General features: G+C 35.1%; 1 protein-coding gene across 7 annotated transcripts in view; it reads left to right on the top strand.

The window, feature by feature from the left end:
• LOC113519437 (IQ motif and SEC7 domain-containing protein 2) overlaps positions 1-24,142 on the top strand; it is a 259,086-nt gene extending 234,944 nt beyond the window's left edge. For 6 of the 7 annotated variants that reach the window (XM_031909574.2, XM_026904544.3, XM_031909575.2 and 3 more), the window contains 18 exons: positions 684-773; positions 1,974-2,194; positions 3,445-3,565; positions 3,800-3,929; positions 4,494-4,590; positions 5,135-5,285; positions 5,751-5,898; positions 6,679-6,873; positions 8,173-8,390; positions 10,079-10,259; positions 11,255-11,464; positions 12,362-12,499; positions 12,927-13,053; positions 14,920-15,120; positions 15,475-15,553; positions 15,877-16,004; positions 16,853-16,993; positions 17,861-24,142. In XM_031909574.2, the coding sequence (XP_031765434.1) occupies positions 684-773; positions 1,974-2,194; positions 3,445-3,565; positions 3,800-3,929; positions 4,494-4,590; positions 5,135-5,285; positions 5,751-5,898; positions 6,679-6,873; positions 8,173-8,390; positions 10,079-10,259; positions 11,255-11,464; positions 12,362-12,499; positions 12,927-13,053; positions 14,920-15,120; positions 15,475-15,553; positions 15,877-16,004; positions 16,853-16,993; positions 17,861-17,964 (2,680 nt within the window). In that variant the 3' untranslated portion in view covers positions 17,965-24,142. The remainder of the gene's footprint in view (positions 1-683; positions 774-1,973; positions 2,195-3,444; positions 3,566-3,799; positions 3,930-4,493; positions 4,591-5,134; positions 5,286-5,750; positions 5,899-6,678; positions 6,874-8,172; positions 8,391-10,078; positions 10,260-11,254; positions 11,465-12,361; positions 12,500-12,926; positions 13,054-14,919; positions 15,121-15,474; positions 15,554-15,876; positions 16,005-16,852; positions 16,994-17,860) is intronic. The other variant, XM_026904546.3, reaches the window with a different exon arrangement.
• The last annotated feature ends 1,412 nt before the right edge of the window (positions 24,143-25,554 follow it).

Here is a 25,554-nt window from a genome sequence, read left to right as displayed (position 1 = left end):
CGATATTTTTGAGTTACTTAACAATGACTGGGCCCAATGTTAAATATTTTTGCTAGAGATATGTCATAAATAAATTAAAAAACAATAAATAAAAATACCAAAATCAGTTTGTGTTCGTGTTAATTTGATTTTTATTTCATATTTTTTTAAACAAGAATTAATAAATTTTAGCACTTGACTGTACACTGGTGTTATTATATTAAAGAATTGTGTATATGTTAGTTGTATCTGTACTTCTGTATATTCATATATTTCATTTATTAATATTATTTCATATATATAATAATAATAAACATATTTTAATGTAACAATAATTTTTATACGATTGTATTTTACGTGATTATTAAATAAATTATAATATAATTTTTCATATATATAATCGAAGCATATATTAAAATAGGTAATAAAGGTACTGTCACTTCACCAATGTAATTTGTAAGGAATCATCGTGTCTGTATTTCCACATAATATTTTATGTTATATTTATTTTTAAAACACATATATTCATTATTAGTTATCTATACTCTATTTATAAGTATCGTGACTAACATTTAATAATTGTCTCACTTCCTTATGCATAATATTTAACATATAATATTTCTGTACATTTTATACAATCATATATTATAGGAACGATTATAATGAATGTTTTGTTTATATTTTATAATACATTGCTTCCATAGGCGTGGCACAGACGTGTCTATCATTGGAACAACAGGGATTACACAAAAAGATCCAAGTTTACCCCAAAAGAGGGGTAAATTGATGAGAGGGTACGTCCCCGAACCTAAGATCTGCCTGTGTTGTGAACCTTCTTCACTAATTGTCCTAACGAGTGGCCCTGCCCTTTAATATTTGAAGCAGAAATTAAATTAAAAAACAGCCGTAACATAGCATGAGTTTTCAAAGCATATTAAAGTTATCAATTCATTTCCCAACGTAAACAAAATGTAAATTAAAGCCGCCAGTCTCTCGATTTTAATTCCACTTGTTTATTTTTCTTTATCTCAACGTAACCTCTCGAGTTGAATACGTGCTTATACAGTAGATAGGTACCTACAGTATTATTCTTTTATATATGAACGCCACAGGCATCGTAGAATCTCTTTGTCAGATTTTTGTTGGGAAATGAATTTATTAACCTAGATATAAATGTTTGTAATGACGCCTCCTCGTATAATAAATAGAAGATAACAGAATTATTCGATCGCAAAGCTTACTTACATGAATGAAATCCATAACAGCATGACTCTGACTACACATGAAGTATGACTATTTCTTGTAGGTATAAGTATAGTTGACTATCTTAGAAGTCACCTACTTTTGATATTGATCACTCTTATGTCGATTCTATTAGATGATAACTTCTTGAAATTTCAGTAGTTAGTTATGTAATACAGAGTAGGTGTATAATTATTTATGATATGCCTAAAATCACTAAGTCATATGTTGTTAACGATAAGTCACTTCTTATGAAGTCACTTAAGTATGACTACATGTGTATCACCTAGGTAATATTATTAAATTGAAATTTAATTATCGTAATGTAATCATTTAATGATTTTATTAATTTGATGATTTAAGTACCTTGATGACATTTGAAACCTTATCATTGCTTAATCCGCATATAGATACATCTTAAAATCCTGTCAATCATCATCTAATTGCATTACAATTGGAGTTAGAGCATTCAAATAACACATTCGATAACAATATTAAATGCTTATTTAAAGTCGCTTTTTTTTTTAATCAAAGTAATTTATTAAACGAGATCTGATGTTGGTCACATACTATTTTTGTTATGAAAAGTCACTATTTTTTGTGAATTAAATTTTAATTTTTTTTAAACAAGATGACTGATAGTCTGTTCTTGGCTTGTTTCCAACTAATAGGGTTGTCAAAAATGCTCTGATTTCCATTTTTACCTGAACGTTCTTATTTCATATATTCATTGACTAAAAATACTTTTCCAGTCGTTATGAGATGTCCCAGGATCTGCTCGATAAACAAGTGGAGATATTGGAGAGGAGGTACGGAGGCTTGAGAGCGAGGAGAGCAGCTGTGACGATCCAGAGGGCGTTTAGAAGACGCCAATTGTTAAAGAAATTCAGCGCCATTACGGCGATGGCAAAAGCGGCAGACTCCAATACCAGGAGGCTGCAAGACGGCCCTGATCACGGCCAACTAGTCAACGGTAAGCAGTGAAAATTTTATTATAATTATTTACATCGGTTTTACTCGCCAGCAGCTCTAAGCAACTCAGCCGTGAACTATGCTCATGAATAAGACTCTAATCGAGGCCGAAACTAGTTCAGTTAACCGAAATTAATAATAAGTGTCACACAATCACACCAATTATCTGGTCCTCAAGCTAAGGTACTCTGTTTTTTGAAGAATCTAGCAACGAACTTCTGGGTACACAATCCAGAACACTCAGACCCAAACCAATTCCGAAAATTTATGAGCTTCCTGTCGAGTTTTTTTCAAGAGATTACAGCACAGGGTTCTTCAAAAAAGAGATAAAGAGACCCTTTCAGGGTCAACAACGCGCGTAATGCCTATGGAATTCACTACCTACCTCTATTCGGTGCGCTCAAACTCTTACTAGCTTCAAAACCTCTGTTAAATCTTACTACCTCTCACTTTAGTACTATTTTCCTGTGTTCTCTCTTCGTTTTCCTTCGTCATTTTTTTCTGTTGTATGTATGCTGTTAAGTATGTGTATGTTATGTATATATTTAATTGTGTATATATTATATATGTATGTGTATATATGTATGTGTATATATGTATGTATGTATCTATATATGTTTGTATATGATAATATTCATATAATAGTGCGCCACCTACTCTTTGTCTTTTTCTCAATGTCCTCTACCCAAAGGTTGTCTGGAAGAGATTGCTTAGCGATAAGGTCGCCTTTTGTATCACTTCTCATTAATATTTACTGTATTTGTTATTTCTCTTTTTACTTGGTGCAATAAAGTGTAAATAAATAAATAAAAAATAAAATGCCCCTAGTATTGCAGAATTTTATAGGCTAAGATCCGCTTAACCGCTTACTATCAGGCGTTTACTTCGTTACTATTTTAGTGGTATAAAAAAAGAAAAGTTTTTTTCCTATATTGATCCTACCGGAAATGGAACTGGGACTTCATTTACCCGAACCAAAGTGCCCATCACTGCGCCACAGAGGTTATTAATACTTGACTTAAGCCTGTATAGAAATATAATACAGTATAGTTATTATTCAACAATAGCAAATCATTATGGCACAATATAATAATACGGGAAATAAAAAAACGAATAATCATACATTTAAATGCCGCCTAAAAACTTGAAACTCATTTTCTAAACAGTCTCGTAAAAACTTTGACGAGAACTATAAATTATTTGGCAATTATTAGTAGAAATATTTTAACGCTTTTCTATCTAACATTCTAGGTACAGATATCTACGCAAACACATTACTGCAGAAGAGTCCCGCTGGTCAGGAGAAGATGCTAGCTATGACAAGACCAATGCGCTCCATGTCACTGAGAGAGCGCCATGATATCGACCTTAGGTAAATAAATACATATATTCCGCTATAATAGCCAGATCAGACAAGTATTCCCTTTATTTGCTTCGTCTCCCCTACTTAAGTTCCACTAAACAATACCCGGCTTACACTTCTAAAATTGCAAGATACAACACATAATTATGTTATTAATACCAATAAAGTCAATTTAATTTCAGACCAGATAGACCTCTATGATATGTGCAGGAGTTTTATAATTTTCAATTTTCTAAATTACAGTAACCATTTACAATGCGAGGCCCAAAACGAAGTGGAAGCAATGGTCGCGAGGGTGCAGCACTCTGCTCATCAAATCCACATGATCGCTGCCGACATGCCGCATCATCACCGCAGTGACACCGACAGTGGGGTATGTTATAATAATTTTTAATGTCTTGTTAAGGCACTTTTTTATGATACTTAGAAATAGCAAATAAGTTTAACCCGCCTGATGAAAAATGATAACCGTCACCTATAGGCGTAAACAGCACCATGATCTTGTGATGCCATTCAATTTTTATTTTCATTGCCATATCCCATCCTTCAAACCGAAATGCAACTATTTAAGCACAGCTGTTTCATGGCAGAAATGTGGCAGTGGGATAGACTGCATGCATTTGCATGGATTGCATTTGCTAAAAGCTCCTCCTTGGTAAGAATTTTGGCCTTATCAATGGCTTGCTACAGAGACTGCGTGTACTCACTACGTAATTGAATATTGGAGACCATAATACACCTAGCACTTGGTCGGCTGAGGTCTAACCCGAGACATAATTGCGTCGGAGACGAGCATTTGTGCCTCTAAGAATAAAGCCACATTTCGGAGATTTTTCGTCGTAGAGGATTGGTTTGAAGTGGCGATAGCCTTATTGATCCACCGTCCCCCCTGATGCTGGATCCTTTCTATATATATTATATTTGTTTTTTTCTACAGATGTGCAGTTGTTCCGTAAGCGGATCAGTGACTAACATATCGACATCTTCGTCCCACAATGATTCACTTCATAACCATCAGCTGATGAATAATTCAGGTTGGTAATTGGTACACAACAACTTTAGGCATGACACTCTCAAATTGTTTTTCATTTATTAATGTGTAAGTACATGACCTATACAAGTAGATAGTTTAGGGTAACGAGATATAGTCTGTGGTTCTTGTTGAATTTAAAGGAAAGGTCATCATTGTACTCACATGGGCACTCGTACTTGACAGTAACAAGTGTTGAATTGTTAAGATAACTCGCTTAACTGTTCAGATACTCATCTGCATGTGTACCTCTGTACTTCTTATTTATTTTGGCTCTAAGTAGCTTACTTCTAAAGCTATGGTAAGATATGATACTGAAATTACTGAGTATAGCAATTCAGACTTTACTGCTTATAAGTCTTCTAAAAATTCCGTAAACAGATTGTTTTGTTTCTTTATTTGTCTGAAGAATAAGTCTTCTTAAATCCACCTTCATCGCCATTGTTGCTTATTGTATGTATCTTCAAAATAAGGAATAGCAGAAAACATTAAGTTTGCGACAATCGATAAGACTTTCTATCTCTTTACTATTTTTATTCCTATTCCAGGTCCCATATATGGAAATCTGCTATCATCAGGTGGTAAGCCGCTATCTTCACCGACAGCGCGGCAACAACAGCAACTAGCCGCAATACAAGCTGCTAACGCACGGCGATTGCCCCCTGAAGTACCGAAGCGAACTAGCAGCATTACTCTCAAGTGAGTTATTTTTTTTTTTGAGTTATTACTATGACTACCAGTTGACTACCTCCTTGACTTTATTATTCGTATTGTCAAGAAACAGCTGCTACTCTATTTGAAGGATGGAATGTGAAATTATGTTACACTAATGTAATTTGAAAGCAGAACACCATTGTATCCGCTGTTACCTGTCCACTGCTAAACATAGCCTCTCCCATAAGGGGAAAGGAAGGAGTCGCCTATTTTATGCCGGGTACCACTTTTCATTAATTGGGCTGTCATTACATTTGCATCTTAAGTTGTTAATAAAAATGCCATGCATTAGTTCCTGAAAATTAAGAAAGTATCAAATATTTTAAATATAAAAATAACGAATTCACTTACGTGTATTTTTGAGCATGCTCAACTAATTTTGGAACTATCCCCTCCCTCTCACCCATAGACAATAAAGAATAACTATCTATTTTACTTTTATTTTTCTAGTGCTGAAAGTCCAGTGTCGCTTCGTCGAGCGGAGTGCGGTGGCGCGGTCGTCCGGGGCGGCTCCATGTCCTCGGTGCAGTCGAGTTCCTCGTCATCCTCACAGGAGCACCGTCACCACTACCACCAGCCGTACCAGCCCAGGGCACCGGTTAGTGCCGCCTTTGATGATGAAGAAAATTATTGATTTATTTCTGATAACCTTAATATCAGCTAATAATGTTTATATTGGTTTTTCTTCCGTATTAATTTTAGGATTGCTAAACTTATTTTAAATTCTATAGAAGCCCTAATACAAGAGCGCGGTTCGAAATAGCAACCCCAAAGTCTGGCAACCCCGAAATTAATAACCGAATAAATCTGATATATATATAATTATAATACAAATTGATTGCTATTTCAACAGCTACAATAAAAATATTAAATAATGTGGCAATTTGAAGTCATTCCTGAAGAGTTACAGAGTGAAATAGCATGAAGCGTGTCAATTCCTATTTTGTATGTTTGTCACTGAGAATGGGTTGTCGCGTGATGAGGCATGATACCTACATTCCCGTCGCCCTAAATCGTCTTTGTCCGTTAAAATTTTGTGTCAGTATAATTTATCCGCTCAGCGTGTCTTTTTTTTATAAATATATTTTCTTCTCCATAATAATATTATACTCAATATTGTAATGTTTTCAAAATGGCCGCCGCCACAAGATGGCGGATGGTGTATTTTTTGTCAATCTTGTTAATGAAAGAGTTTGAAAAGTAGGTAACATCTTTTAAAATGGCCACAGCTAAAGCTAAAGTATGGCAGATCACATAAAAGATTATCTAAAAAAATATTTTGACCAGACTTCTTTTTGCGAAGTTTAGGCAAATCACGGACATTGACGTAATTTGACACGCATGATATCCTGCTAGTTTTCAAACCTCCTTCCCCTAGGAGCCGCACGTTCACATCCAAGAGCAGCACTTCCAGCACCAGCGCACTGCGTCAGGGACCGTGTATGAAGGCCCCGAACGGTATGCGGTGTGGAAACGGCAGGAGGCACCCCCCTACTACGAGGCGCCCCCTCCGCCAGCGGCGTGCTGTAGACCCCAGCATGAACACCACCAGATACAGCATCAGCCGCTAAAGGTAGAGGAAATCAGAGGGAAAAAACCTCACTTCAGCCGTATTTGCGCCGTCAAGCTGTGCTGGGATACCTGTTTCGATTTTTTATGACATGAAAATGGAATGGTAACACCGCCTGCGCTATCGGTATAAACTGGCGGGTTACCAGTGAAGATTTATAGGTTAATGATGAAGTCAGATTAATTGGTCGAATGTTTCTGCGTGGACTGCGTGGAGATAGAGGACAATATGTAATACAATATATAACTAGTAAAGTACAATCTCTTCATCTCCTCTCGCTCTCGCGTTACAATCGCTTACGACTAAGGCTTATCACGATTTGATTCCGAAATTAATCGAGATTTCTCTATCTCATTACACGTAAGTTAAACCGATAGGTATTAATATAATGTGTGCTTACTAAACTTTCAACAATAGTAAGATATTATCAGTTATAATTTTATTGCAATTGTCGTATAAAAATACCCGTTTTTCTATATACTCTCCATCAACTGAATGTAAATGTAACCTAAAAATAAATAACAAAAAATATGACATCTGAATGGATGTTCTGTAATGTATGTATGACGCATGTACAAGTCCAGTTTCATTGTTCTTTTGCATAACAACTTTTTTTATTCGATGATTCGCCTCTATTCAGTCTACCTTTTTTTTTTACTTTATCTTATAAATATTTATACGTAAATTAATTGTTTTTATACACTATTAAGTACATACTGGAATAGTAAAAAACGGTGTCATCATCAGCAAAGTGTACTCGTATCCATATATTTATCTATGATATTGCCTATACGATATATCAAATTTTATTCAAATCTGTTAAGCCGTTGAAATATAATTGAGTAACAAATATCTTTATTATTTTTCACATTCATTATCCTTTTATAACCGACTTCAAAAAAGGAGGTTCTCAATTCAGCATCAGTATTTTTTTATGTTTATTATCTCGTAACTCCGTCAGTTGTAAACTAATTTGGAACATTTTTACAGAACAGTTCCATAGAAATTTTATCAAAATCGGTTCAGTGTTTTAGTTTTTAGATTAAAATAACTGGTTATGTCACAATTGAAGTTGATTTTTTTTTAGGCACAATCATTAATTATTTTATATACATTTGTAACTTTCACATTTTCACAGATATTTGTAAATATTGTAAGCAAGAGTGGACTTATGTCCATATCTTTGCCAGCTTACTAAATACTATATTATCAAATACAGTGTTAAAATTTTATAATAATAGTAATATTTTGGCAATATCTTCTAAGAAAAGTTGTACAATTTACAATTTGTCATCGACACAGGTGTCGGAAACTGTCCGTAAACGACAGTATCGCGTCGGGCTGAATCTCTTCAACAAGAAACCAGAACGAGGCATCGCGTACCTGATCTCCAGGGGCTTCTTGGAGAATTCTCCCCGCGGTGTAGCGCGGTTCCTCATCACCAGGAAGGGGCTGAGCAAACAGATGATCGGCGAATATCTGGGGAATCTGCAGAGTCAGTTCAACATGGCCGTTTTGGAGTGAGTGGTCTCTCATATTTCCTTATTATAAAATGGGGGGGAGGGGGAGGGGGGATTTGTACAAGAAAAAATACTATTACAAATAACTTATATATTTTATTAATTCCATACAAATTAATTCCAACAAAATTCTAATCAACAATAATACCACTACAATACAAATACCTAATTTGAATTAGTCGAACTGTCCAGTTTGCTATCTTTAATCAGTCCCTGATACACCTTTTGCATAAACTAACTTATTTGATCAATGCGCATATGGTGTCACTGTTTTTATAATGACACAGTTTTTTTTTAATGGGTGAAAATAGAATGGTAACCCCGCCCGCGCTATCGGTATACACCGACAAGGCACCAGTGGAAGATGATAGGTGGGAATGAGTGCAGGTCAGTTGGCGCACCATGATGAATTCGACAAGAATTAAACATGATGGTTTCCAGGGGGAACCACGTGGAGGTCGACCTGAGAGGGTATATTGCTAGCAATGGGGCTATTAGTCCTCCTTTACTAACAATCCCTTTCCCCCCATAATGACACAGTTAGGTCAACAAGAATGGCGGTATGCTAAGCAGTATATTTACATTAATAGTACCTACCGTCCATATTGCGTTTTGTAATCGAGATATTAGTAATTACCTACATTTACATTCTTAAAATTTTAATATGTTAAGAATGTAAAATGACAGTATTAAAATATAAAAAAAAATGTCGCTAATTATAGAAATTGGGACTTTATGCCCTTGTATATCATACCATATCAGCCGTTAACACCGCTGAATATAGACTTTCCCCTATTACGGAGGTTTTACCATTGATTGCCACGCTTGGTAGGCGAGTTGGCAACGGCAGTTTAGTTTTTATGATGTTCTAAAAAAAACGCTGTTCCTCATCCCTCGATCATTAAGTTCCTTTAGTCCTTTAGTCTTTACGACACCCACGGGGAAGGAAGGGGCGGCCCATTTTATATTAGGATTACACGGCGATACTCTTGTATAAGACTATAAATTCCCGTATTTCTGTAACACCGCCCCATTTAAAAGTAATAATCTCTCTTATCATTCTAATATATAAAAATTTTGTGTCACGCTATTTGTAAAAATTATTACACAAAAATAGTAGCTGACCCAGCAAACGTTATTCTACCCCCTAATATGATGACTACTAGAAGGAACCATAAATTTATATATCCCGGACGAGCCCGTTTTTGGGGGAAGGGATTGTTAATAATGGGATCTAACAGCCCCATTACTAACAATATTCCCCCTGGAAACCATCGTGGTTAATTCTTGTGAAATTCGTCACGATGGGCTAACTGGCCTGCTTTCACCCTCACCTATCACCCCTCACTGGTGCCCCGCCAGTGTATATCGATAGCGCAGGCGGGGTAAACATTCCATTATCCATTAAAAAAAAAACATAAACTTATATGATATAGGCAGGTTATGTATGCAGCTTCTTCAACATTCCTGAACAAGTGGCAAACAAATGTATACGTAGACACGTTTTCGTTACCGTACGCATGAGAAAGAATGAGATAGATGCTGTGTCTTTCTATCCCTTGTTCGAAAGATTGGTAAAAAGACTATTTCCAAAAGATTTAGTAATTAAATGTATTCTAAAATTAGTATTATTCTAAAGTAACATTTATTCTATTAATTCTAATATAATTTTAAATATGTTCTTTCAGATGTTTTGTAAACGAATTGGACCTATCAGGGATGGCTGTGGATGTGGCTTTGCGACGGTACCAGGCCCACTTCAGACTGCCTGGTGAGGCGCAGAAGATCGAGCGTCTGGTGGAAGCGTTCGCGCGTAGATACTGCGTTTGCAATCCTGACTTCGTACAGCGTCTGCGTACTCAGGACACGGTTAGTTTACGTCTTTTGATCGTTTAGCTTCGTAGCAGTTACCATGCCCCTATCACTTAAAAAAACTTTTTTAAGTGATAGGGGTATAAACTTTTTTTCTTATATATATATATATATATATATATATATATATATATATATATATATATATATATATATATAATGAGGTGAGGGGTCTTACTAAGACCAATAAGGACCAAAACAATATTTTTTAGATATTTTGTTGGAAAAATGTATATATTTAATAAAAGAATTTTAGTAATAAATTAAATGTCAACTATATATAGTCACTCAATTTATATTTGATTTCTTTTTTTCATACAACTTACAATGGCAAACAACCTGACGGCCCACCTGATGGAAAGTGGTAACCGTCGCCTATAGACATGAGCAGTACCATAGACATAACAGAGTATACTGTTTCGCTCATGATTCCCCCCATGCATTGCCATTCCTGAGGACTCAGGTGTTTTTTCTCTGTACCCAGTAAATTCATGCCATATCCCACCCTTCAAACCGAAACACAGTCATGCAAACACAACTGCTTCACGGTTAAAACACGAATGGGACAGAGGTGCCCAAGAAAATGACTTTTGTACAAAGCCTCCCTCTGTATATAATATTTCTTAAGTTGTTATGACTTTGTACTGTATAACCTTAAAAAAATGTCATGTTCAACATAATGTAATGTTGTTATCGAATAAATTGAATTCACGACTCTGGAACGCGCTTCTTGATGCCATTAAGAGACTACCGACTAAACCGTCTTTCAAAAAAAAACGTTCACGCTCACTTTTTTACTTTATCCGAGCAGTAAGTGCATGTATGTATATCAATAATTAGTAGTACCGCATTCGAGTATTCTAACACTTCCCTATGGTTGACTGGGAGAGAATGCTTTAATGCTTTTAGCATTAAGTCCGTCATGTACACATATTTGTACTAATGAATAAATAAATAAATTTAATATCATTCACAAAACGTTTTGTTTCCAGATTTTCGTGTTAGCGTTCGCCATAATAATGCTGAACACGGATTTACACACGCCGAACTTGAAACCTGAAGCGCGTATGTCGCTAGACGACTTCGTGCGGAACCTCCGCGGCATCGACGACTGCGGTGATATCGACAGAGACATGCTCTCCGGGATATATGACAGAGTGAAGTCTAGTGAATTCAGACCCGGTAGCGACCATGTTACCCAGGTATAATTTTTTTTAACAATTCCATTTGTATAATTATTTATTGTATAATAATTTGCTCACTTCACTTACTGTTTCATAAGAATGTGTAGTGAGCTATTGGTGCGTTTTACAATAATACAATACAATAATATTTAATAGCGAATTAAGTCCGCCATTTACAATGTCTCGATGTATTAAAATTAAAAAAATACTTAAAATATTATAAATATTAATTATTCAATATATAATATCGAAATGTATGATAATCTTTTCCCCGTCATCAATGTTCAGAAGAACCCAATATATAGATATCGGTGTGGTACCGATATTTCCTTTGTTTATAATGCGCCTAATTTGGAAGACTGTTTGCAACTATCATTTTTATAGTTATACATACATAATATGAATATGTCATGGCGGCTTTAAATTAAGGCAACATTTTATAATGTAACCATATTGTTCATCATGTTTTTTAAATTTATATAAATTTATGCTTTGTTGGCTGTCCTTTAATAAATAAAACTTTAAGGGTAAATTGTATATTTAATTTTGCATATTTTTTTAATGATAGCAAGTTTAAATTCTGTCTCGTCATTTATAACCCTTTTTGATAGCGTCTTCTAGTACTATGTATATGTGTTTCGCAAATGAACGCAAAAAAAAAATAATTAAGGTCCTTGTCTCCTACAAAGACATGGTAGATTCCAAAGTAATTATTATTATAGATAGATACTTTTTATTGTTTCTTAAAAAAAAGTTATATTAGAAAACTTATTAAAAAAAAACAATAAATTATAAGAAAAGATTACACTGAAAAATCTATGGGCGCTAAGGGCGCGATCTCGTCCAGGCAACCTTTAGATGGAGAAAAGTAAAAATAATAATATATAATAATTATAATGATTGTCTGTACATCAGGTGATGAAGGTGCAAGCGACCATAGTGGGTAAGAAGCCGCATTTGGCGCTCCCGCACCGGCGGCTCGTGTGCTACTGCCGGCTCTACGAGATACCAGACATACACAAGAAGGAACGCCCCGGGGTACACCAGCGGGAGGTGCGTTTAAAGCTTTCTTATTATCCTACTGGCCTAGCTCTCGAAGTCTGTAAGCTGAAATGGCAGTGTGCTGGCCATATTTGTTGAGTCAGCGATGGTGGATCGGGAAAGGTCTAGGAGGAGGTTGGAGAGTGACGATGGAGTGTGAGGCGACTTCCTTCTAGATGGTCCAATGATGTTAAAAGTCGTGAGTCTAACCAGGATGCAAAAAAGTCGACGTTTGGCGACGACGACCGTGCCATCCACGTCGAAACGTTGGAGATTTGTGTATTTAAAATATGTATAAATAACGCTAAAATTAACTAAAATGGGTTTATTTAAAGTTTGACATTTTTATGAATAAGGTATTCCTTATCTCTAATATTCCAGAGACTATCCCGGATCTGGTATGTCTGATAGTTGATCACCTTCTAATTGTTGTCTCCAGGTGTTCTTGTTCAATGATCTGCTGGTAATCACGAAGATTTTCAGCAAGAAGAAGTCATCTGTAACGTACACCTTCCGGCAGTCGTTCCCTCTGTGTGGAATGTCTGTCAACCTGTTCGCTGTGCCACGTGAGTTTATTTCCTTTTTATAGTAGTTGAAGGGTCTCGCGATTGATCACGATCTCATTTGATCGAAGGTGATATGTGATAGATATATGATACGTTACGTATCATATATAATTTATCACACAAATGAATTAAATAATTGATTATATACGTTAATCAATTATTAAATTATTTGGACGCAATTTAGCAAATTGTGTGGTCTTTTCATGGAATGGGCCATCCCTTCCTTTCTTGTGGATTTCTTAAGAGGAGATTAAGGAAACTTACAGGTCGAGGGATGGCCAATAACGTTCCTCTTAAAATTTCACACCATAAGTATCACTGCAGTTGCCATCCCGCCTGCCAAGCGTGGCAACTATTAGCTATTAGCCTAGGGAGAGGCCTATGTTCAGCAGTGAACAGTTAGTAACGGCTGATATGATGATGATGATGATGCATTTGACAAAATATAACTAGCAATCTGACCTGGTTCCGCGCGGGAAAATTGAATATTCGAAAATAATTTATAGCCTATGTTACTAGCTTATACGAGGTTTGTCCGGAAAGTACGTATAAAAGTTTTTTAAAAATTTTATTTTACAATTATTCAGGTAAATCAATTTTATCCCCTTCAAAGTACTCCCCCTGTGACATAATGCACTTGTGCCAACGCCGTTTCCACTGTGAGAAGGCTCCTTGAAAGTCCTCTGGTTGTAGGTTTCTCAGCTGCCCCGTCGTAGCTTTTTTTATCTCATTTATGTCCCCCAAATGCCGCCCCCGAAGTACCAATTTGGTTTTTGGGAACAAGAAGAAGTCACACGGGGCCAAATCCGGCGAATAGGGGGTGTTCGGTCACCGTAATGGAATTTGTACTCAAAAACTCACGGACAACAAGAGAGGTGTGGGCAGGGGCATTGTCGTGGTTAAGAATCCAACGCCCCTCTCGCGCCAATTCTGGACGAACTCGTGCCACACGAGCTTTGATCTGAGCACATCGACGTAGAATTTTCCATCATCTGTCTGGCCTGGAGGGACGAATTCTTGATGGACAATCCCCCGAACATCGAAAAAAACAATCAACATTGTCTTGACATTTGAGCGGGATTTTCTTGATTTTTTTGTTCGTGGTTCCCCGGATGTCTTCCACTTTTGCTTTCACGCCATTCTTGCCGAGTTTCGAGAGAAACTTGATTACGACGCGCTGCTCTTCAACGGAAGCGGGCTCCATGCCGACGGGGTTTCGTTAAGAGGTAACTTCACAGATGGCGTGACAAGCCAGTTCGCACCGCACGGCGGTCAGACCAGAACTGAAGCATTGTTAGGGACATAAGGAAGGGGTCCTGCGCTTACCTGGCCTCCCCACTCCTCTTTCTCGCATTCCAGAACACTTTTATACGAACTTTCCGGATCGTATTGTAGCATTTTTAGGTGAAAAATGTTTTTAAATCAGTCGAATAGTTTTTGAGTTTATCCATTACAAACATACAATCAAATCTTTCCTCATTATAATCCTTACTAAATTAATAAATTTTTGAAAATACAACTACTGACAATTGTTCTATAATGCGTAACTTATTTATATCTGGTTATTTGATTAGAATTATTTAATTTAATTCGGCTACCATTAATATATATGTGACTGCCAATACTCGAAGATTGACCTTCACTATTGCTACCAGAAGTTTCACAACCTTCCATATTAGCCATCTACCTCCGACTTTATTTTATTCACGCATGTGCACGTGTTTCATACACGTGTCGCAAGACATGCGAGGACGATGACCTCTAAACGAGGCATCTTAAGGCAAATTATTAGATCGTTGCTCGGAGTCTAGTGTTAACCGTTCGGTGTCTAAACTGTGAATGATAATAGTTACTTATGTCTTATAGATTACCCATTCGGTATTCGATTGTCACGACGCGTCGACGGCCGACGGCTGGCGACGTTCAACGCCCGCAACGAGCACGACCGTTGCAAGTTCGCAGAGGACCTACGCGAGAGCATCGCCGAGATGGATGAGATGGAGGCGATGAGGATCGAGGGCGAGCTGAACAGGGGCAAGGGCCGAACCGGAGGGAACAACAGGCAAGGTGAGGGATATATTCAATTATCTACTAGTTTTAAGAGAGATTCGTGTTCCAATGCCTTTTTCAAGTGATCTAGCCAAAATCCTTTTTTATGGATAAAAATGGAATGGTAGCCCTGCCTGCGCTATCGGTACACACTGGCGGGAACCAGGGAGTGATGATACGTGAGGATGAAAGTAGGTCAGTTAGCTTATCACGATTAACTCAAGAATTAACCACTATGGTTTCCATGGGAATCGCGTGGAGGTCGATCTGAGGGTGTATTGTTAACAATCCCTCTTCACCAAACTCCTACTAATATTAAAGATGTGAAAATTTATATAAATTTTTGGATTAATAGATGTTTTATTGTTACAGTGATGGAGAACCGAGACAGTGGTGTAGCGGACGTTGAAATTGACCACCAGCAGTGCATGGATCATGTGCATATGCACGGGTTAGTCAACGCCGTATTTTAAGAAGAAAAGTATTTTTATTCATCATCGTCATCATCATCATCATCATCATCATATCAGCCTTTAACTGTCAACTGCTGAATATAAGCGTCCACCATAGACTGCCATAAACTCTATACATAAACCTGTAACTGTATTACCACAATAATTGTTTGATTTATTCACCGCAAAATTACATTTCTGTTTTGCCAAAGGTTGACTGCGAGAGAATGGTATATTATATAGCATTGAGTACGCCTTTTATACTAAACATTTTTTGTAATGTGGTCAATAAAAAATATATAAATAAACCTTTTATTAACAGTGTGGTAGTGCCACCGCCGCCGTCTTGCCCCGCGCCGGCAGCGCCCTCTCGCATGTCGAACCCGCCGCCGACGACTATCATCAAGCGGAACGTGCTCTCCAACTCGCTCGTCGATATCAACGACCCAGGTCAGTTACGGTGTCGCCCTCTGTCAAGTGTTTCTAGCCCACCATCGTTATACACAAAGGTTTCTAACGTGACTGATGTCACTACAAAATGAAAGGAAATTAATTTATTTGTATTGAAACACGGAGGTGCATTACAATAACATGGACTACAATTCGGTCTATTTAGTTAGTAACAATATTCTTACAAACTATGTTAGTAAAATATCAAGATAAATATATAGATAGGTCATTATTATTATATATGTCTTTAACTGTCCATTGCTGAACATAAACCTCCCGCTTGGGGGGTTTTGCCAGTATTTGCTACACTTGGCAGGTGGATTGGCACCCGCAGTCAGGCTTTAGAGATGTTTTAAGAGGGACGCTGCTGCCTATCCCTCGCCCTCCCTTAGTCGCCTCTTACGACACCCACGGGAAAGGAAGGGATGGCCTATTCTATGCTGGGACTATACGACCGATAAAATAGAGACTCTTTATTGTTTCTTTAAAAATATTACAATAGTAAACTTATTATAAACATAAACAATTTAAAAAAATCACATTGAGAAAACAATGGACTGTCTTATATAAATATTATTTAAAACAATTCAATCAGACCGGTATACGAGTACGCTTATCAATCAACAAGGGCTTCTCATGCCCGCCAGATGATGTGTGGGCGGGCGAGGTAGGGGCCTCGGGGTATACCCCACTACCCCGGCTTCAACTCCGGAGGCGACGACTTCCGGGTCGCTGGGTTCTTCAGCCGGCATACACTGATGGTCTGTGTATGCCGGCGAGTACGCTTATACCGGCATTTTCTTTCAAACCAACTCGGTCTCTATAAAGTTTATCATACTATGTTACAGTGGCGCTAGCAGCGGAACGCTTGCAGCGACGCGGGTCAGTCGGCTCCCTGGACAGCGGAATGTCCGTGTCGTTCCAGCAAGGAAGCCGCAATGCCCTTCATGCCACCTCACCGCGCCACCCTACCGATCAGCGATCACCAGGTCTTACTATTATTCATAGTTTTTATTTATTTTATTACTTGTTTGCATGCGTTTTAGTTTGAGGTGAAGTAACAGGGTACAGAGGCATAACACCTTATTCCTCAGAAATAGCAACGTGTTTTTTTTATATACCACTGAGGTGGCAAACAAGCATACGGCCCACCTGATAATAAGCAGTTACCGTAGCCTATGAACGCCTGCAATACCAGAGGTATTACGCGCGCGTTGCCGACCCTGAAGAAACCTCTTTACATTCCTTTTGAAGAATCCCATGCTGTAGTCTCTTGGGAAAACCTCGGAGCTCATTCCATAACCTGAGTGTTCGTGGGAGAAAACATCCCTAAAATGTGTGGGGTATCATTGGCGAATCAGTATACTCTGTTATGTCCATGGTACTGTTCATGTCTATAGGCAATGGTTACCACTTTCTATGAGATGGGCCGTCAGGTTGTTTGCTATTTCGATGTATCATATAAAGTGCCTGAAAGTTATAATTATCTATATAAATTATTAAAAAATACCCACTATAAAAAAAATGTTTGAAGCAAATAAAAGTAACAGCTGAGTTTTTTGTCCGTGCTACTGAATTAGGCAATACAATTATAATAGTAAATATTTAAAAATGCTTAAAATTAAATATACTCATTGGTAATTTAGTGGGTGGGGGGGGGGAGATCCTTGCCCATCACGAAATCAAGAGTAAAGCTTTCAGCAATTGGCAAGGACATGTCTGAGAGGTATGTACTCGTAGACCTAAGGCATAAGGCGTATATGTATATGCATTTTTAAGAGTACATTCTTTCCCCCTCCCGCCATTGATTTGTAATTTTAAATACCTAAAATAAAATATTTCTGTTTCTATTCTAGGCCGCCTTTTCAGCGGAATGTTTCCTGGCAGACAACGCAAGCTTAGCGCGTCCGGTGTGCCAGACACAAAACACGCCCAGGTGGGAAAGAGTACTGAGGTTTAAAAGCACAAGTGGAATGCTACAGAACGTGTAAGCACGTCTCCTCGACTGATGACGACTAAATTGATGTTTGTATACGAAGTTTTCTCTTGTCTATACTCCTCAATGTATGTTATCGAGTCATAGACTAAAATGCGTTCAGTTCATTTGTTCTAAGGACAGATTCCTGAAAGAACATATTTGTACAACAAAATTTCACTGAAAATTAAAATATTTAAATATTACTAAATTTATTGATCAACCAATCAATCATAGGCCATGGTGTCCCACTGCTGGGCAAAGGCCTTCCTCAACAGCTTTCATCTTGCACATTAGCTGGCCAAGCGGTACTAATCTTTATGGAATCCTTCGGCATCGTTCCTGTTTTTTTTTTAATAGAGACTTAATACTTATCTACCCGTATGAAGCCAGGACAAATTGCTAGTATTACTAGCAATTCGTATAAATGGGACAATGTGAAAGCCCTAATTTTATACTTGTTCATACCAGATTTGCATTAAAGATGTATAATATTACATGCATTTGATTGTATGTATAATGTATGGAAATGACAATTGGTACTTTTATAGTTCCCATAACAATAAATAAATATATAAGCAAAGGTACAACTAAATAAAAAAAAATTGGTACCTAATATAAAATGTTGTGTCAGGAATCTGGTCTTACCTAATAACGACTCGCTCATAGCCGCATTCGATAGTTCAGACTTTTTAGAAGTTGATCTGATTTATAATCTCTTATATATATATTATAAAAAAAAGTATGCGATTCTGTGACATTTTTGTGACACTTTTAAGTCACATTCTTAATACAGTAAGGACTTAAAATTGCCAGAATGTATTTTCTTAAATACTAACCCAAAAAGAGCAGGTTCGATAACTAGATAAGAAATACACCTCATTTTCTTACATTTATTATATTGCCTGAGGAAAAAAGTATGATTGTTCTTAACTGAGTTGTAAAATCTGCTTTCCGTCGTCTTTAGAAATCTCGTATTTCTATTATTAACGAAAAATCATTTTTTTGTCTTATTGGTATAAACCACAAAGTCGGTTTTCATTTAAAATTGAATTAAAGTGGTTTACAAATTTAGTCTACTTTTCTTTAATTCGTGTTTCCAATAAAATTAATTTCGCTAATTCTGAGTTACGTCCATATTCTGTTATATTTTTTAAAACTAATAATGTATTGTGTTTTGATTTATATAATTGACAATCTGGCATAGTTTAGTCAACTTCAAAGTCTGAAATGTCAATATTCAATTCTAATGTGTATTATGTAAAATTGGTTTTTGTTTAAGTGCCATCCTTCTTATGTCATTTATTATATACGAATAGGAAATTGTGTATATGGTTTTGTTTTTATTTATAATAAATTACAATTAAGTATTGAAATTTTAATAAGAATTTTGATAGGACTTGACTCGCAAGCAATAATTGGGACTAATTTACGCCGTTACGTTTTGGATAGGTACGACGGAAAATTCCTCGTGACCTTAAGCGTTATTCACACGAGTCTGGCTCTGAGTTTTATTAAGAAACATACTTACTGTTAATCAGCGATCATAAAAAATGTTTGCATACGTTTTTGTCCTGAATATGAGCTAGAGTTGTGGGAATAAGGCTTTAGTGTGAAAGACAATTTACGTTTGTCATGATTCCATCTGTGCTGCATTAAACAAAGTAAAAATGAAATCGTTACCATCTTTTGAAGGGAGTGTTGTACCAGTAAAACTGAATATTTTCCCCAAAAAAATATGCCTCGAAAAACAACAAAGAAACTGAACTTCCCATACTAAGATCTCACGTTCAAAGGGCCATGAAAATTTTTCCGGAATTTTGGGGCTGAACCAAACATGAGTTCGATCTTAAATTCAATATACTATTTGAAAATGTTAAAATATGTCCTTTTGTACTTTTACGTTAGGATTTATGACGATCCAAACATTGTGCTAGATTTAAGGGGCCGATTTCGCTGTAACCGAAAACGCGAAATTGGAGTCGAAATTTCTTTTTATGGTAAACAATCTGGTGTTTAATAAGTATTGGAGGTTCAAAACTGTATTTCGATCTGTCTGTTTTTGAAAATGTCCATTTTTACCAGTAGTATACTCTCTTAAAAGGATGTTAACTATTTCGGCTTCACTTTGTATAATTTTTAACCGACTTCATTAAGAAGGAGGTTCTTAGTTCGATTGTATTTTTTGTTACCTCACAACTCCGTCAGTTGTAAACCAATTTGAATAAAAAATTTTCATATAAAAGAATATACTTACAGATTTTTATCAAAATCGATCAGTTTGTTTAGACGTTAGTAATATCAAAATTTATATAGTAATAGATTTTGGCGCAACTGAAGTCGGTTTTTTGGTGGAACACAACCTTTTTTATTTTTTGTACTTCTTATTTTTTTTTTGTTCTTCTGATAAGAGACAAGATATTACAAATAAAAGAGACGACACATTGTGTCAAGAGTAAAAAAATATATATATGCGAACGTAGTACTAAAGATTTCCAATACAAAACATTACATACATTGTATTTATTGGAACGTATTGAAATTCGACTGTACGTTTGAGATATCATTAAAAACAATACTTTTATTATTATAATTGTTGTTGTACTAGTGTATTCATGCCTAAATTAAATAAAATAAAAAAAAAATAGGCAAAATGGACAAAATGCTGGTGAAAGAAGCTCTAACATTCAGGGTAAAGGTTTTATAACGGTGTACTGGTTTTGTAACGATGGTAGGGAATCCAAATATTATGCTATACTTAGGGATAGTGACTTCCTAAAATAAGTGCCAATATGGTGTCTCGGTCTTTCCAAATTTTTGGTACACTTTATAACTTCATTTATGACAATATAATTGCGTTTTATATAGGGATATCTTAAAATTAAATATGCATTTTTGCATTCTAAAATACATATACTCGTATATAAATATAATTGAGTTACTCGATTCTGATGGAGATTTGTATTAGATTTTTTATTTTAAACAAACGTATAATTCAAACAAATATCAACACTGTTACATTGTAGAATAAAATATTATTTTCCGTGAAATAAAATAACATTAGAAAGTATTTTGCTATTACGATATCTAAATTTTAGTTACCTTTATTAACTTTTGGATAAAAAAGCTTAAAATAACGGTTACGCTAAAAGAGTATTGTGTATTCAAAAATATTATAATCTATCAGTTATAATAAAAAAGTTATATAAATAAATTTTGACGAAATATAATAAAATGGGATAACTATAACAAACATGGGATATAAGAATATAATTATAACAAAACGGGACTGGCCAGTCCTATTTATTAATTCGTATAAATTTTGGGTCCATTTTTTGGAAGTAGAAGTTGTAAGGTAGCAGATACGATTAATGGTATTCGTTCGGTTTCAAGAAATTTTATATTATTTAAATAGTTTTTATTTCATTTTGTGTAATGCAAATGTAAAAGAATATTTTCATTAAATATTTATTTCATTTCAATACAATTCAAATGTTAAAATTCATCACTTTATTAATAGACAAAAGAGACGAGAGAGGGCGCAACTGTGACGTGTAATAATAATTAAATAAAAAGCATTTATCATAACTTTCGGTTACATGTTACCAGAGACAAAGTATTACATATTTCTTTATTAAAAAAAAAATAATAGATTTTATCTTAGCATTCGCGAATTCATGGTATTTCTTAAGAATAATTGTATATACGTTCGGAATAGTGGGTACAATAATAAAGTGTAGGGTCACACTAATTATTTTTTTCAGCACACAACAGTATAATCTTGATACTTTATTCACAGTAAATTAAAATAGTAATTATTATTATATAAAAAAACGAATTTATTCAATATTGTTGATGAATTTTATTAGCTTATTATATAGGGCATTTGAAAATTCGAATAGGCTAATAACTTTCTATAACCTTATACGTGATTTCGAGGTTTTGTATCTCGTCACGGGTTTACTTCTATCGAATGTCCATTCTCAAAATTTACTGACTAAATATATGACTATCTTCCAGAGACTTCCTATTTGCTAGACTGTACAAGTATATAGTCTAATCATAGCGTTTGGGATATCTAAAACGCATGAGTTAACGTTACCGTTTTCCCTGAAAACTTACCATAAATATACTTAAATAGTGATATAAGTAATAATTATGACTCGTGGCCGGTCGGCAAACAAGTCGTGAATATAAAAGAAAATATATTTGAACAATAGAAGGAAAAGTTATTAGGAAATTATGAAAAAAGTCTTCTACCTGAGTCTACATAGATAAAGAAAAAAATATTCACGATTTCATTAAAAAATATCCAATATCTATTAGACCGGCCAATAAATAAAAAAAAAAATGTTGATTAATATAAAGTAGCTACTGTTGACTTTATACCGATTATAGGCTTGTTGTTTCTACTGTTTGATACATGGGTAGATAGAAAATAATCAACTTGTTGAAAAAAAAATACCTATTTTCCGTACTCTGACGATGTCTTTCTCATCTTTCAATTATACTTCAATTAATTGAATTAATGATAATATATGTATTTATATTAATTCTTTCTGAATTTTTGAATAATAAATTCCATTATTTTTATAAGTATTTGGTTGTAAACAATACCTTACTAAAAAAAAACAGTCTGTACTAAAGTACTTCATACTAAAAAGAAGTATATATTTAAGTAATCTGGAAATTCTGTTCTTACATGTTAACTGATTGATTTAAATGTATTTTTTGTTATGTAATTTTTTTTTTTAATATTTTCGCTTCTAAAATGACCCAATAAGACCATTTTAGGCAGTATCATGTCCATGTTCTATCTTGTCCCCTCCTCGAGTATAAATATCTAGTTTAATCTGTCCAGTTTGAATTACAATGAATCTCCTAATGTACTGCGTATATTCTAAGTGTACCTTTGATTTTTGTACTTTAAGATTTACAGTCAGCCGCACTTGTACATTAATTGTTAATTTTCAGTTTTGTTATTTTTTTTTTATATTCTGATAATGTCCATTGATAAAAAGAAATTATATTGTTTTGTTTTTGTTAGTTATGTATCTGTGAGGCCGACTGTACATAATTTACATCTGTATTAGTACTAAAAATAATGTAATGCATGACAAAAGGAAAGGAATTGATTAAATGTTTCTTGGTTGAATTTTAACCCTTATATAATTATATTGTAATATAATCCAATTGTAATCCTATTACGGGCTGGTACTTTAAATACGAAAAATTATAGTTTTTTTTTTCTTTATTAATATAAAAAAAGTTATATTTTTTTTTAATGAGATGTGATTATTGACACTTGGGTATTGTACTTTCACAAACTGGTGCATTTACCTTAATTATTAAACGTATTGATAAATAAAATCCATTAAATAAAGTATCAGCCCTAATTTTTGCGATGAAACGCAAGTAGTTCTGACGTTATTTCAAGCGAAAAACGTCACTCGTTTAGAGATATGATTTGTGATAAATTATAGTGCGTTGCGATTGACGAATAAAATTGTGGTAAATACATTCTTTGGTCAAATGTAACCTTGCAATACAGCATATTGTAAATTTCTGCGTATATCGGAACGCACCATAATAATTTTGTGTGAAATTTCGAATTGCTTTTGTAAATTTCGCTTGAAACCAAAGATGTATTAATTTTTTGTGTTCACTTAAAAACTTTGAATTGAAAAATTCCTTTTAAATAAAAAAAAAAAAAAATATTACTCAATTAATGCATGCTCTTTTCGAATATCTGTAAACATGTGATACCAGTAAGCGTGTCATAACTTTGCTGGCGTATTTTTTTTAATTCGAAAGTCAAATTCGTGCCTCCATTTTGTCGTTATATGTACCAATTCTTCGGCGAGGTACACTCGTGTATGTTTTAGTTTATAATTCTAATACAATGTTTAGTTTTCTGTAACATACTAACTTATCCTTTAACATATATGTATATTAAAGAGTACATTCTAATATATATCCCTTAGTTATATAATTGTTATATAAATTAGACTAAGCAATAAACGCTGATGCGTCAACTTATATGTTGTATGATAATATTGTTGAGAGATGCTACCGCTAAGTCACTTACAATAGTTTTATTTAAAAAAAAATACAAAATGATAATGTATTTATTTATTAAATATGAATTAACATTCATGAGGAATATGTTTGTTTTATTTCGCATGTACTGCCAACTATACCCAAATCTTATCTTACCTTACCTTAATAACCTTATAACCACAGTTATGCATTAGTGATTTTTTTTAATGGATGGTAATGGAATGTTTTTTTTTTAATGGTAATAATATTATGGTAACCCTGCGTGCGCTATCGGTATACACTGGCGGGGCACCAGTGAGTGATGATAGATAAGGAAGAAAGATCAGTTAGCCTATCCTGACGAATTCATCTAGAATTAACCACGGTTTGTTTCCAGGGGGAATCATGTGGAGGTCGACCTGACCACCACACACCCTATATTGTTAGCAATTGGACTGGTAGTCCGCAATACTAACAATCCCTTTTCATCCGCTTTAGTGATATTTTAAGAAGTACGCTGCTATTAATCCCTCGGTCATTAAGTTCCCTCAGTAGCTTTTACGATAATCGGGGGAAAGAAAGGGGTAGTTCTATGCCGGGACCACATGGCAATTACGAGTATGATTGTACAAAATTGTATTGTATTTGTATTGTATTGTATTGATTGTGATTCGTACAAATTATATTAATTTTGATTTAAACCTATTGGAAATTTAGTTCATATTGGTTTGCTGTTATAACAAATTTGAGATTTTAATTTTTAAAGACGGGTTTAAGGGCGACGCCTGAGAGTCTATCGGATTTTTTTTTTATTTTCATAGCTAATTATAGTTGTTTTTTATTACAATATCACTGATCTCAATCGGATTTCTTTTGTAAATATCACATCGACTTGTTTTATTTTTTCAAAAGGAGTTTGGTCTTATTTACTATTGAAGTGAAAAGCCACAGAGTGGACAATGATATGTTGCACTTATTAGGCTTCGCACCGCTCTAAGCTGCGCTTAGCGATATACATAGTTACACTGTACGAATGTATGTGTGATAAACGTCATGACTTTTCTAGGTGGACAGACAAAAGTGCTGTGGAGCATAGAAAAAATGTATCTATAATGGAGGTCAAAAGGGCCTATTCTAAATTGTTAATTCTGTATTGATCTTATTTTTGCAATCGCTAGGATTTACTTCTGTCTTGTCCTTTGAGTTCCTCATCCTGGAAAGGAAGACCAGAACGAGTGTTACCTACTGACTGTATGCAATGCATTTTCTATGCTCTTGCCCCTTGCTTGCTCTTGGGGGTTCTTACCCCCAAATATATGTAGGTTGCCTATAAACAAAAGATGTCTCCCGTATTAATCCCATATTAATTTTGTTACTACTAAAGGCACTGATTTTTTTTTGTGAAGTTAAAATCTTATATATCATTATGCTACAGAGGGAGACTTTGTACAAAAATCGAATGCTTGGGTACCTCTGTCCCATTCGTGTTTCTACCGTGAAGCAGTTGTGTTTGCATGGTTGTGTTACGGGTTGAAA

The sequence above is a fragment of the Galleria mellonella genome, unplaced genomic scaffold, assembly GCF_026898425.1.
Source record: "Galleria mellonella isolate WM207_F2 unplaced genomic scaffold, CSIRO_AGI_GalMel_v1 utg352, whole genome shotgun sequence".
Lineage (NCBI taxonomy): Eukaryota > Metazoa > Arthropoda > Insecta > Lepidoptera > Pyralidae > Galleria > Galleria mellonella.
Note: the sequence above shows the minus strand (reverse complement) of the source record. Positions and strands in the feature narration are given on the sequence as shown.